Source organism: Lampetra fluviatilis, chromosome 10 (assembly GCF_964198595.1).
Source record: "Lampetra fluviatilis chromosome 10, kcLamFluv1.1, whole genome shotgun sequence".
In the NCBI taxonomy this organism is placed as follows: Eukaryota; Metazoa; Chordata; class Hyperoartia; order Petromyzontiformes; family Petromyzontidae; genus Lampetra; species Lampetra fluviatilis.
The window spans coordinates 6,580,229-6,593,204 of record NC_136284.1 but is presented as its reverse complement, the minus strand read 5'-3'; the positions used below and the strand labels follow the sequence as shown (position 1 = coordinate 6,593,204).

General features: G+C 45.7%; 1 protein-coding gene across 2 annotated transcripts in view; it reads right to left on the bottom strand.

The window, feature by feature from the left end:
* LOC144934495 (zinc finger protein GLI4-like) overlaps positions 1 to 12,976 on the bottom strand; it is an 87,153-nt gene that overhangs the window by 24,468 nt on the left and 49,709 nt on the right. For both annotated transcript variants that reach the window (XM_078860313.1, XM_078860314.1), the window contains one exon: positions 9,900 to 10,005. In XM_078860313.1, the coding sequence (XP_078716439.1) occupies positions 9,900 to 10,005 (106 nt within the window). The remainder of the gene's footprint in view (positions 1 to 9,899; positions 10,006 to 12,976) is intronic.

Sequence of the window (12,976 nt, the reverse complement as noted above, 5' to 3'; positions counted from 1 at the left end):
ACGTTTTGACACCGACCGAAATTGCTGAAGGCTATTACGTGAGGCTACATGGGGCCTTCATCTCCGCGGCCAGTGAGAGCCGTACTCTTAGGTTTTTTCGGTAAAGTCACGTAGGTAAAAAGAAATTAAAAGTTAATAAAAGTAATAATGGAAATAAAATAAAATAATAAATAACGACGTTGCGGAGGCAACACAAGTCTCCGTCATCAGGTGGGACCGTCACAGCTGAAATTACTGCATCAAGTGACGGTCCCACCTGATGACGGAGACTTGTGTTGCCTCCGAAAAGTCGTGATTTATTATTTTATTTTATTTCCATTATTACTTTTATTAACTTTTAATTTATTTTTACCTACCTGACTTTACCGACAAAACCTAAGAGTATGAATCCTTGCAGTCACGAAAGCTTCAAATCTAGAATTAAGTGGGAGCCGTGTTGGTATAGAAGTTGAGCCAGAATGGGGCCCAAAATATCTCATTTAGACTACAGCCTAGACCAGGGGTCGGCAACCAAAATAACAAGAAGAGCCATTTCTTTCCAATTCGGTACAAAATTCAGTATTTCAAGAGCCGCAATGCATCTGAGTACATACTGTACATACGTACATATCGTCAAGAAGCAGCCCGTAAAGAGCCGCATGCGGCTCCGGAGCCGTAGGTTGCTGACCCCTGGCATAGACTGTTCATCATCAGCCATGATATCTCGATTGCTGTATCATGGCCTCCCCAAGCCGTTGCCATCTGTCATGCACTCACGCACTCCCAATGCAACAATCCACCTGGCAACTGCACACGAGCGGATTGCATCACTTCATCTCCATGGTGGACGTACTCTCCCATTGCACGTTTCCTACTCTGTCCATACCAATTCCAGTTTAGCAACAAAAACAGCCCAACACGTTCATCAATAATACTGCCTTAAAAGGATATATAGAAATAAAATATATTTAAAAAATTATTTAAATAATATAGAAATATTTCACAGGTGATACTTAAGGCAACAGTCCTTCTTTATAGCACACCATATAATGATAACGCTGTTTTCTGTATTCAGGAAAGCCTTGTGGATTCTTTTGAAATCTCATTTCTTGAGAACTGCTTTTTATGTTTAGCCAACTATCGTGGTTGGCTACGTACGGTGCGAAAATAGTTCACATTAATACAAGACTCCTGTTCAAGAGGAACTTTCACGGAGATGCTTGGGTAATTTAATTTCAGAGCGTGTACCACCAGCACTGGTTAATCAATAGGTGTTCCTATACTGATCCATGAACCTAGAGCTGGGATGATCCTGGAACCAGTCGCAATGTCACAGGGTGAACAGGAGACGCGTGCACTGTGACACCACTCACATGATTTACCTTCCCGGCCATATCGCAGCGTTGAAAATACAAAACGTAAGAATAAAGATGAAGATGAATAAAAATGATTGTCACATTGCAGGATCATGAGATGGCGACAGCATGGAGAGGCCTTCATCCAGCAGTAGATAGATCATGACCGATGAAGATGATAAACTCAGAAAAGGAGTGGGGGGGGGGGCGGATTGAGCCCATTGAACCTCATGGTTCATTGATTGACCATTGGCACATGGACCCAGATCCTAGTGCTGTTCCTGGGGCATCACTGGCCCACCAGTGCCCATCTTAGATAGCCATTAACATAAGGCATCAGTAACAGAGAAAGCCACACAGGCTCAGCGAAGTGTTTTCTGTGGAGCATGAAGCGACGCCTCGTGTCCTCACTCCAGTGTGCTCTGGCTCCAACTGAACCTCCTTAAGGAAATCGTTGCGGCTTCAGGGAGGCAACACACACAACTGGAGACCAACAAAGTTAATACAAATATTTTGTCTTCCTTTGTTTTGTTTTTCCACGCTTGGAAATATCGATTCAGATCGCTCGCACAGCAGCGCAACAGTTCGAGTTAGAGCGTGCTCCCCAAAAGCAGACATCACAGGGCTATTCATAATAAAGGTTCTTGGGTAAATATAAACGTGTCGTAACCCTCCACCACCCGACACAACCAATAAGGTTTGTCACGTAAGCAAAAACGTGCCAATTAGTTACTACTGCAGCCCACCAGTGTGTTGGAGAGTAAACGCACCACATTTACAATTTGAGTACAACGTTTCGCAAGTAATTGCATCCAGCATCATCGGGCGATTTGCAAGAACAGTGAAGCAATCCACCTGCTTGCGTTCTTAAATAGAGCGAGATGACGTCGTCACCGTGAGCCAATCGCGCCTACTTCGGACATCGCTTGAAGCGACCTTTTCGAAACGTTTTGCAATGTTAGAGCAGTGTTCGTCGTATTACGAACCGACATTTTATATAACTCAGAGCTGGCATTTAACCAAATTAAGCACACATCGTATTTTTTTTAAGAATAGATTTTACCCGAACACTTTCAGACGAGGCTCTAAAGGAAGCTGTCTCTGGACCAATCAGTTTCAAATACAATGCCAATATATAATTATCAGAGCATGTGTTTTGTTTGCATGCTCACCACAAGTACGTGTGGTTAATGCAGGCAGAATTCCTTGCAACAAAAGGTTTCTGTTTGGTGTTTAAACATCTTAACACCTGTTTTATTGCCAGAAAGGGTAAAACCTATTCTTATGTTTTGATACTGGCATGAAAGGTCCCATATTGGGGTTTTTTCTACGCAGCAATTGATTACCCGGGTGAAAACGTCAACTTGCTACACTTCAGAAGCTGGCTTAATCATAAAATGCTGCCTGGATTCGAACCCAGGATCTCATAGACACCAGCTCACCATTTGGACTTGTGAGACATTTGGTTACCTCTGGCTAAAATAAAAATAAATGTTTATGAACATATATATGCAGTACTGTATATATGCACGATTTTTAATAAATTTGTACATTAGGCATCAAATGTGGACATTTTACTACCTTATACAATTTTTTTTCCTGTATATCGAATATTAACACAGAAGTTAATGGTTTTCAAATGTGAATAATCCTTCGAAAGCCGATTTTTTTTTTTGTTAATATTAAATACTAAACACCTTAGCAACTCTACAGGGCAGGACTATAAAACAATTACCCCATTTAAGCTGCTTTAAGCAAGCCCTGCGGTAAGAAGGGGCTTGTGATTTTAACACCACATCAATGAGAAGCTAGCAACAGCTAAATCCATGCCAAGCTGCATATCAAAGCTCTTGGCATGCTCAAGACAGCAGGAGGAGCATCACAAGAAGAGTGACGGGTTAAGAGAGGGATCCCACGACATGTACAGACCCTTTCCAATCCACTGCTGATTGAGGGCCTTCCAGCGTTGTGCGGATCACGGCGGCTACTCGGTCACATGTCATCACGCTGGTCAGTGTGGGTTGCTGCATGAGAGAGGGCATAGACGTGGCAGAACAGAAGTACTGTGGAATACATCAACACAATTTGATGCACCATCCTCTGCTGTCCACCACACAGCCATGTAGCAACCTATAGCACCTATTTTATGCATGGTGGTCACCCATCCAAGCACTATTCGGGCTCAACACCTGCTTAGCTTTCTGAAATCTTATATCGGGTACATTACGGGAGATTTGGTCACAGGCAAGCTGACACTGAACATTAAATAAACCACTATGCTTTGTGCGTAATGCTAAGTCTCATCCGCAAGTCAGCGTCTTCAAAACGAATTCTGCTTCACGTGCGCGGGTGGAAAAATTATCAGCGACGCATTCCGTCTCACTGCGCTGTGGGAACAGCATCGCGGATTTCATCAGCGGTGGTGAACGAGCGATTCACACAACGTTAACTTAAGAAAGTGCCTGACTCGGAGACAGAACCTTGACTAGGAGGGAGGGCCTAATTCATCTGCCTCACATCCCAGGCCATGTTGTGACTTAACAGCTTCCAAATTCCATTCCAAGCCCCCAAGTTGACCCTTCCCTCTCCCCTGCCAACCCCATGAAAACTCCGTTCTCAGATCCCCTTCTGCCCCCTCCCCACCCCCTAACCCAGTAACACCCTCCCCCCCCACCTGCTCTGCCCCCCACACGTGTCGGAATGATCACGGCGAGCAGTGGGGCCGTGTGGGAAAGCGAACCATCAGGCCGGGTGCCCAGTGCGAGACAGCTGTGTCCCTTCTGTCACACGGCACTGACATCTCTCCCGCACTCCCGCCGGATGGCTCTATCCTGTCGCAGCGCGGTCCTCAGCGCCCTCTGTGACTCTGTGATCTCAGTCGAGTGTCTGAAAGAGGCTGCCAAGGGCCCAATAGCTACGTCAATGAGAATCAAAGATTGTCTCTTTCCCAATTTTATTCCCATTGTGCTCTCCAGCGCTATGTAATGAGATGAAGAAGTGCCTATTCAGAGCACTCGCAGGCACAGAAGAGCCACAAAACTACTTCAGGGATCCCGTCAAGTGACCTCTCAGCCACACTATGGACAATGCACTTTTCCACGTGTCCAGCATTTATCAAGTGGATTTTGTAAAAAAAAAAAAAACTGTAAATCAGGAATTCTTGATGTAAAAAGGTCCCATGGCATAATAGGCAGTCTCCCATTCTTATCCACCCTACTTCTCTGGCATATGTGCTATGAACAAAGGCCATTTCTATAACATCACCTGTTTCTATTTTTCACGTTAAGGCCATGTCATTAACAAATGTATTGCATTTTCTACTTAAAGAGATGTTCATAGCATATCCATCAACCCTGAAATGTGTAATTCTCAAAGCTGAAATCTTCTCAAATTAAGCGACTAGGCAAATTTAATATTGTGGGGATGGGGGGTGTGTAGAGAGTCATTAGTGACCTGGCTGAGACCAACAATTGCACTATGGATTCATATTCTTGGTTCTTTCAGTAAAGTCACGTAGAAGGGAAATAATTAAATAATACAATTTTTACTATTAAATTCTCACGACGTTTCGGCCACAACGCAAGCAGCCGTCCTCAGGTGAAGATCAGGTCTGTCGAAAAGACAGCGTCATTAGGACGTTGTGGCCGAAACGTGGTGAGAATTATTTGACTGTTTAATTTTTATTATTTTATTATTTCCCTTCTACGTGACTTTACCGAAACAACCAAGAATATAGTTGCACTATGCTTGAAAACCAAGTTTCATGCGACAGACTGAAACCCGGACTCGGAGGGATGCAATATCGCAGTCATGCTCGCTCAGTCTCTCAGATCTCCGAGACACCCGGCCACCTCCTAAGGATTAATTTTAACTAATTCCACCAAATCGTTTTGATGAAGCATCTTCGGCCACTAAACCATGGCATTTTGATGATCATCAAATAACAGGAAGTTGAATCAGAGGTAACCAACATTGTGTTGCCGTCAAAAAAATATTGACGATCCTGAAAAGTAGAATATCACTGGCAGTGCGCAAACGGTGTTCGGCCACTGAACAGGCCTAATACCGTATGCTGTGCAAAAAAACTTACTTGGCTTCTGTCTTTTTTCCTTTAAGAATAGAGTCAAGTTTTTACTTATTGTGCAAAACATCCTGAGAATTTTGACCGCAAGGATTCAACGGAAGGATGGTCGAGTCACCGCTCATCACCTCCGTGAGTTAACGCAATGGTTTTCAGCAGTGGAAGAATAAGGGACACGTTTAATGGAGCGTGAATCGGTAACGGTGCCATGCTGTATCGGCTAATCGCGCAGCTTGGCGAGTCACGGTGAACGGCACCATTCATCGGACGAGCAGTTCTCACGAGCTGGTGAGAACGTGGGACTCGTGCACGCTTCAGCGGGGGGGTCATCACACGCGTGGGCTTTCTTTTCCCCTTCCTCTTTATGTTTCTCCATCACGGCCTGACAACGCAGCCACGCACTGCTTATGACTCGTGAGTAAACCATGTCACGGGGATGCAGTGAGGCAGCGACGGTGTCGGCGGGGATGGGGTTTGCTGCACGCAGTCGATCAACCTCACGAGGTAATTTACCACAGTATCAGTAACGCGCGATTTCTCATTGGGTGCGGCCACTTTCAAAAGCAACTGTATTTCAACTGCCCGACAGATTGTGAGAGTGAGAAAGCGTTTGTGCGCGATACAGTCGATGTTATTTCAACTAAACTGTAGGTAACTCCAACGTCTCCCAAGATGTCTGGCCAGTGTGTGATGAGCAAACTAAAATACTCACAAGGGAGGGCTCTCAAGAGCTCCCACAGTGGCTGTCAGCAGCAGTGTCAGCAAGTAATTGTAGGGCGGCACCTTTACGTTATATTATTAATATGCAACTTGTTTTTATCTTTGGATTATTTCATTCGCTTGTACTTTCATAAAAAAAAACACAACTTCAAGTGCTCCAGGAAGTGTTTTTTTGTCCTTGCTAACAAAATGATCAGACTTACCGCGCGCAGCTTATTCTACGCACCCTCTGTTAGCAATACCACCGGCATTTGCAGGACAACCCCACAATGCACCCCAAAAATAAACAGCTTCAGGCACGGCTTCCTCGGTTTTCAACCTAAAAATCACAAATTTTCATCGGATTTTTTTTTCCCTCCCAAGTTGTTTCTCTTTTGCTCAGCCTCAACTATTTAAAGATTTGCGTTATATATTTTCTTGTTGTTTTTACCACTCGCCAAAAGATCTCCGCCGCTTTTCTTTTGTGGCCATCTTCCCAGGCCGGCTGAGGAGGCGGCGGCGGCGTCATTACGTAAACGCTCACAGTGGGCCCCGGCAGGGGTCACCAGCACGGCCACTTGGCGGGAGGAATGCGAGTAATGGTGCAAACGGGAAGGAGCAGATCTTAAGAGCAGATCTCAGGCGCTGATAACGAACGGGCTCTGGTGAAAAACCGACAACAACTAAAACAAAATGATACATACGGCCACCACTTGCTTGTAACGAGTAAACAATTCATTTTACGGGCCTAATTTTTCCCCCTTTTTTTACCCCAACGTTTACTCCTGCGATTTGTGCATTTTTTTATATTAAAAAAGAAAGATTGACATTGCTAAGACAATCGTGTAACTTTAACCGCTGATTGTTGGCGATAGTCTATCCAAAAGCGGACAGTATGTTTATAACGCGTAACTCTTGCTTACATGCCATTAGCTATTGAACACGTAATGATGCACATATTCATCGATGAATATCAATTCTTAAGTTCACGATATGTCCATCAGGAGCGTCGTTTTTTATTTGTAAACGTTGTGTTGGTAATGGGTTTGTGCGACACCTGCAGCCACGAGTGGCCGCAATTTTCACCGCGATGCAAAACAAAACATCGGTTTCAACTCCTGTTGAGGACCGCGATTCATGACAATTCATCCAAAGGTCTGCATCGTTACACCTCTCGTAGTTGCTATTACTTTATATCCTGACTCCGATTGACATTTTCCTATTGAGTAAATAGACACTGACGTTTTTTGTTGTTGTTACACTTTCTTCAATGTCTCAGCTTATCTCTATGCACTCTCCTGGCCTCGATTAAACGATTAGCTCTTAGTTTCTATCCAGACCTTAAGCTTTCACTGCGTGGCTACAGACAATTTTCCGCAGTTACCTACTCTGTTTCCCATTAGAGCAACGAACACTCAACTGGTGAACAAATACCACCCTCACAGACAGACCACTATCCTGTGGTGGTGCAGCGGTTTGTGCACTGCGCTATAAACCACCCGAGTTTGACTCCCGGTCACGGCCAACGTCATTGGCAAGCGATATCCAAGCCTGTTTCTGAGCCCCCTTCACCAACCTGCACTGACCAGTCTGGTGAAGTATGGTCAAACAACTCCAATGACTGACATGGCGTGGGGGAGGCCTTGATATACAGCAGTGATTTGACACAGAGCTGTCGGGTTTGGAAGCGTATACATAACAGACTACAAAAAAAACATCACTGCATTTTTTTTCCCCCTTGTCGATTTAAACACGTTCACTCCGATAATGAATCATGGTTTCCCCATGAGCTGACACTAATGGATGGGGAAGGAAGATGTTAACAGAGTGTAGGACTGCTGCGTAGAATAGCTTGTCAATAGCACGTCTGCTTATGCTCACACAAGTCCGTGACCCCGGAGGGAGAATTTGGATCCCGAGTCCCTGGACGTGGTCAAGAGACGCAGCCAAAGACCGCTCCTCTGCGGGGTTGTCGTGCAGCTCTTCCCACAGCCACACTGCCCCTCCTGTCCCGTCGTCAGACTGATACTGGCGTGGTTGATCTGGGGCTACAAAGCCAAATTCACATTGAGAGCAAAAGAGAAACAGTTGCCCCTTTCGATGTCTCCACACATATATATAATATTGTTTAGTTCACAGGCCTATTGGCTTTCCAGACCAATTTTATCAAGCAGCATTTTGTTCCAAGCTAGCAAATCCTGCTCTGGTTTCAACCTTCTGGGTCCCATCAGCAGAGCCACAGACGTTAAACAAATCTGGGTTATCAGATGTTTTTGGCAAGAGCACTCCTTAAGCCATTTTAAGGAAGATTCAACCCCAAAAAACTAATATTTATTATCTTGTGGATAAACAGCTCTTATCTTGTCGATAAGGACCAAGAAGGACTGTGTTTTGCAGGCTGTCCAACACAGAGTTTGAAGCTTTGATGAGGAATACTGCTTTAAGTTACAGCTGGATGTCCAATTATAGCACTTTTGTGATGTCACTGCAATGACACTACCATAACATTTGAATGTCAGTGAATTGAGGTCACCACAATGCTTTGGCGGTGCACCGCATTGCGACTTCAAAGTCTTTCTTTTCTTATTAGTTAAACTTTAAACCCAGCGTTGGACAGTTGAGGTCAGACCCAAGCTACGTGTCGAGAAGACAATAGCTTTATATATTTCGAATATTATATCCATGTATATATAAGTAAAATTAATTTTACTTAAAACTTTCGTGACGGCAGGAATTCATATTATTGGTCCTTTCGGTAAAGTCACGTAGATAAAAAAAAAATTATAAATAGAAAATAATAAAAGCAAAAAACTCACGACGTTTCGATCGCAAAACAAGCGGTCTATCTACGTGACTTTAAAGAAAGAACCAAGAAGTAGAATAAACTTCACGAAAGGCGGCTATGTGTCTCCACGACATGAAGCTTAAGCTTGTGCTCGGAGCCAACCAATCAAAATGCCTTCTATCCATAAGCATAGAGACACTGAATAGCCTCAGAATGTCCATTGCCGTGGATCTACAGGAACATGCAGGGAGATACTACACAAAGCAGAATCATGAACTCAAAATAAACACGCGTAGAGGTTTATACGATGAATAATTATAATGTGCAATAGTCGTGGTGCGGCTGCCTAATAGTTGGTTAAGCACACTGCGCTATGAACCTGGCAACCTGACTTAAACTCCAGGCCATGGTTAACATCAGTCACGATTAATATCTGAACCAGTCCTGCACTGACCATTTCACTGCTACATGCCTTCATGTAGCAGTGAGTTTACTTGGGGGTTGTACATTATTATTAAGTTATCAATACGAACTCGCACTTGGACAGAACTCGAAACGTAGCAACTGACGACAAACCCACCTGCAGAACGGGCAAGCCAAGATGACCCCAACAAGAACATGTTTTTCTCTTTGTCATCGTCTTGCATTCCCCTCCTCGTGGCGGTATTTATATGAAAAAGGTTGCGTGTGCGTGCTGCAGACATAGTTGCCACCTATCCTGGTTTTACCAGGAACATCCTTTTTTTGAGGCAGCTGCCCTGGAAAATTGAACAAGTCTACCCAAGATATTAAAAGTCCACAGTTAAGGTCAACCGCATAACACTACACTACTCAGCACAATGCACGTACATGTGGTTCTCCTCCCCGCATCCGGTACTTGAGATATATTCGTCTTTTGATGACACGTCCCAGTTGATTACGTATCCAAGAGGTGGCAACCCCGAGTGGTCACAGAGTGTCGCAAGCGGGCAAGCGGCCGAGGCTCGGCCGCGCATCTTACCCATGCAGCGGGTGTAGGGGGGGAGGCTCGTAGAAGTAGCGGCCCTCCTGGTGGCGGCTGTTGATGGGGATGGGGGCGTGCAGCGCATGCAGCAGCGGGTGAGGGCCTGCCGTGGTGGTGGGAACGCACACACACATCATCGCACCTCGTCAGTCCGAGCAGCTAAAGTTGAGAGCAGTGCAAGTATGGGGAGGGGGGGGGGGGAGAGGTGGGTGGTAGGGAGGGCGTTCAATGTGTCACATTGCTTTAACCCCATCGGCCTTCTCCTCCTCCACGGCTCCTACCTCCGCCATCGACCCTCCCTCCCTCCGAGCTGTGCCCCACCGTTCCCTAAAATTAGTTACACAAGTGGCGCTTCAGTGGTTGGTCTGCAAAGTGAATGGTGGGGGTGAAAAGAGGTGCAAAGGTCACCAAGAAATAACTCCCCCCCCCCCCCACAGCGCTATGAAAATGAACATTCCGCAGCAAACTCCCAACATGTGCGTCGTCTACAGGTTTGGGCAGCGAGCGAGAGTCGCGTTCAATATTGAACCTTAGCTTTTAACATCTCTCCCAGCGGTTGATTGGTCCCCCCTCCCATATCCTCACTCCCCTATCTATGAACAAATAATAATTGTGTTTCTTCTCTCTTTAAATCATTCACGACATTACATCGTGACTCAAAATCACACCATAATTAAAACAAGAAGAGTGATGCCTTGTTATAACAAAAAAAACCCGTCTACAATACAAGCACTTTGCAACCGCTAAATCTCTCTGCCACCTTGTGAGGGGTTGCGTTCATTATTTGTTTGTGTAAAGTTTTACGTTTCACTCTCGTGCATGGGCCACACAGCTGCCCTATCTCATGTCCCAAGTCACATTCATCACATTTAATGCTCACAGAGACACACAGACGCACGCACACGGCCCCACGATCAATCGGTCTGCAGCAAACAGGGTGCCTGGAGGCTCCCCTGGCAGAGAGGCAGGAGGGCCTTCAGCCAACGTGGGTGTCGTCAGCGTCCAGACACCCCTGACGTTTTTGCACGTGGCTTAGAGATGCCCGTTTAACGTACACAAATCTCGGACATATTTTTCCCATAAACATACATATTTATCCCTTCAACAAGGCGACATCAATGCTAATTATGCCGATGACTCAAGCACACAAATAGGTTCGTAGCCAGTAGGTACATAGATTTTATATAATTATAGTGCATTAGAACTCCTCTCGTCTGCGATAACATCGGGGGTGAACTTCATGGACACTATCTGTAATCTGAACAATAACAACCGGGAACCAATCACTCGTGGAATCCCCCCCCCCACCTTCCAAAGTGTGAATGTGCCCCTGCACCGAGGCCCACATCAAGACCGTTGGACACCACACAACAACAAATTCTTCCTAAAACTGCATACATGCACCGAGTTCAGCCATACCCAGTTCTGAGAGATATACATAAAGAATTTGCCCGTGACAGTGAAACTTAATTTCCTACGCAGATAAAGATCGCCTACCAGCGGAGCAGGTCACTGACTCGCTGAGCAGCTCGTCTAATCAGATGATTCTGGAGTTGTTTTCTGTTGGGTGCTTTGGGGTGAAATTCCATCGGCATATATAACTGTTGGTGGAGCAGTGGTACAGTGGTTAGTGGACAGCGCTATGGACCGAATTACCCGAGTTCAATTCCTGGCCAGCGCAAACGTGAGTGGCAAGAGATATCAGCAGTCATAGCCACCCCTACCCCCTCGTCCCCACTACTTCACCACGCGCTGATCAGTGCGTGGTGAAGTATGTACAAAAAATCCCAATGATCTATATGGCATGGCGAAGCCTTCATCCAGTGGAAAATTGAGAATGGTTGGCATTTATTTTTGTGATATTTTATGCATCACTCCTGGCATGCAATTAAAAAACAATAAAATAATACTGCATTTGTGAAAGGTGTTAATGAAAGACATACCGCACATATGGCACTCCATTTCGAAAATATGAAGTTCATTTACCGCGAGTTGGGCTGAAAATGCAATCCAGGAATATTTGACAAATGTGCGAACGATTCACACACATTTCCCCCGTCAGACTTGCACCTGGCCAGGCACCCCTATCACAAAGCAGCAGCAATAACGTGGAAACCACGGGGCGCTCCAAAGCCCGCAAATATTGAGTGTGCCGTGCCGCAATAAGATTGTCACACGTCTTTACTCCGTTTTCTAATCGGGTTCGTCTGCCGTACCTCGTCCGTGCGGTGCTTGCCAAGGACCCCGAGCGAGACTCTCACGCCCGCCCTGCGGGTCCCGTGGGCTTAGCTGCTCAAGGGCATGTGGGCGCACAGATGGTGCTCGTGAATGTACCCACAAGCGGGGTCCCGCTCGTTTACTCTCTCGCTATCCGGGCTAACGTGTTCTCACGGGCGGGCGGTGCGAGCACTCCTTCGTGCTCACACGCCGCAAAGCTGGCTCGTGCGAAGCTACGTTACTGATCATGAACCGGATCAGTGAGATAATTTTGGTTCATTGTCAGTGCTTTCCAGCTACAGTTAAAAACGTTAATGCATTAGCGATGCATGTCCACCCGTACGCCCATCCGTCTGGAACTACCGAGGGGCAAGTACAACTCCCGTAACGATGAGCGAACGTGAATGAATCTGCAGTACAAGGGTGTGCTGGTTTCACGGACTTAACTTCTTGAAAAATGGCCAAATTGATAAAAGCGCTGCCCGAAAAGCACGGAGACATAAATCAGGATAAATAGGACAATTTTCAAATATGCAAACGCATTTCACCCTGACGGCTACCCAACCAGCTTCCATACTGCAAAAATAAATACTCACAAAGACAAACGCATGTTGAAAAACATTACGGAATCTACGCGCATGCATGATTTTTCATAATTGTTGTTTATTTGTTGCTTTCCCCAGCTTTATTCCGACTGTGCCACTGTAGTCACGAGGTGAAGTGTCAGTTGGGAACGCTCAGAGCGAAGTGCCACCCCCGAGTGTAAGGGAGGAGGAGCAGGAGCCGACCTCTGAGATCCATTCAAGTGTCCTTTGTAATTATAGGCCGGGATGATGGGAGGATAGAAGGATCTGGCC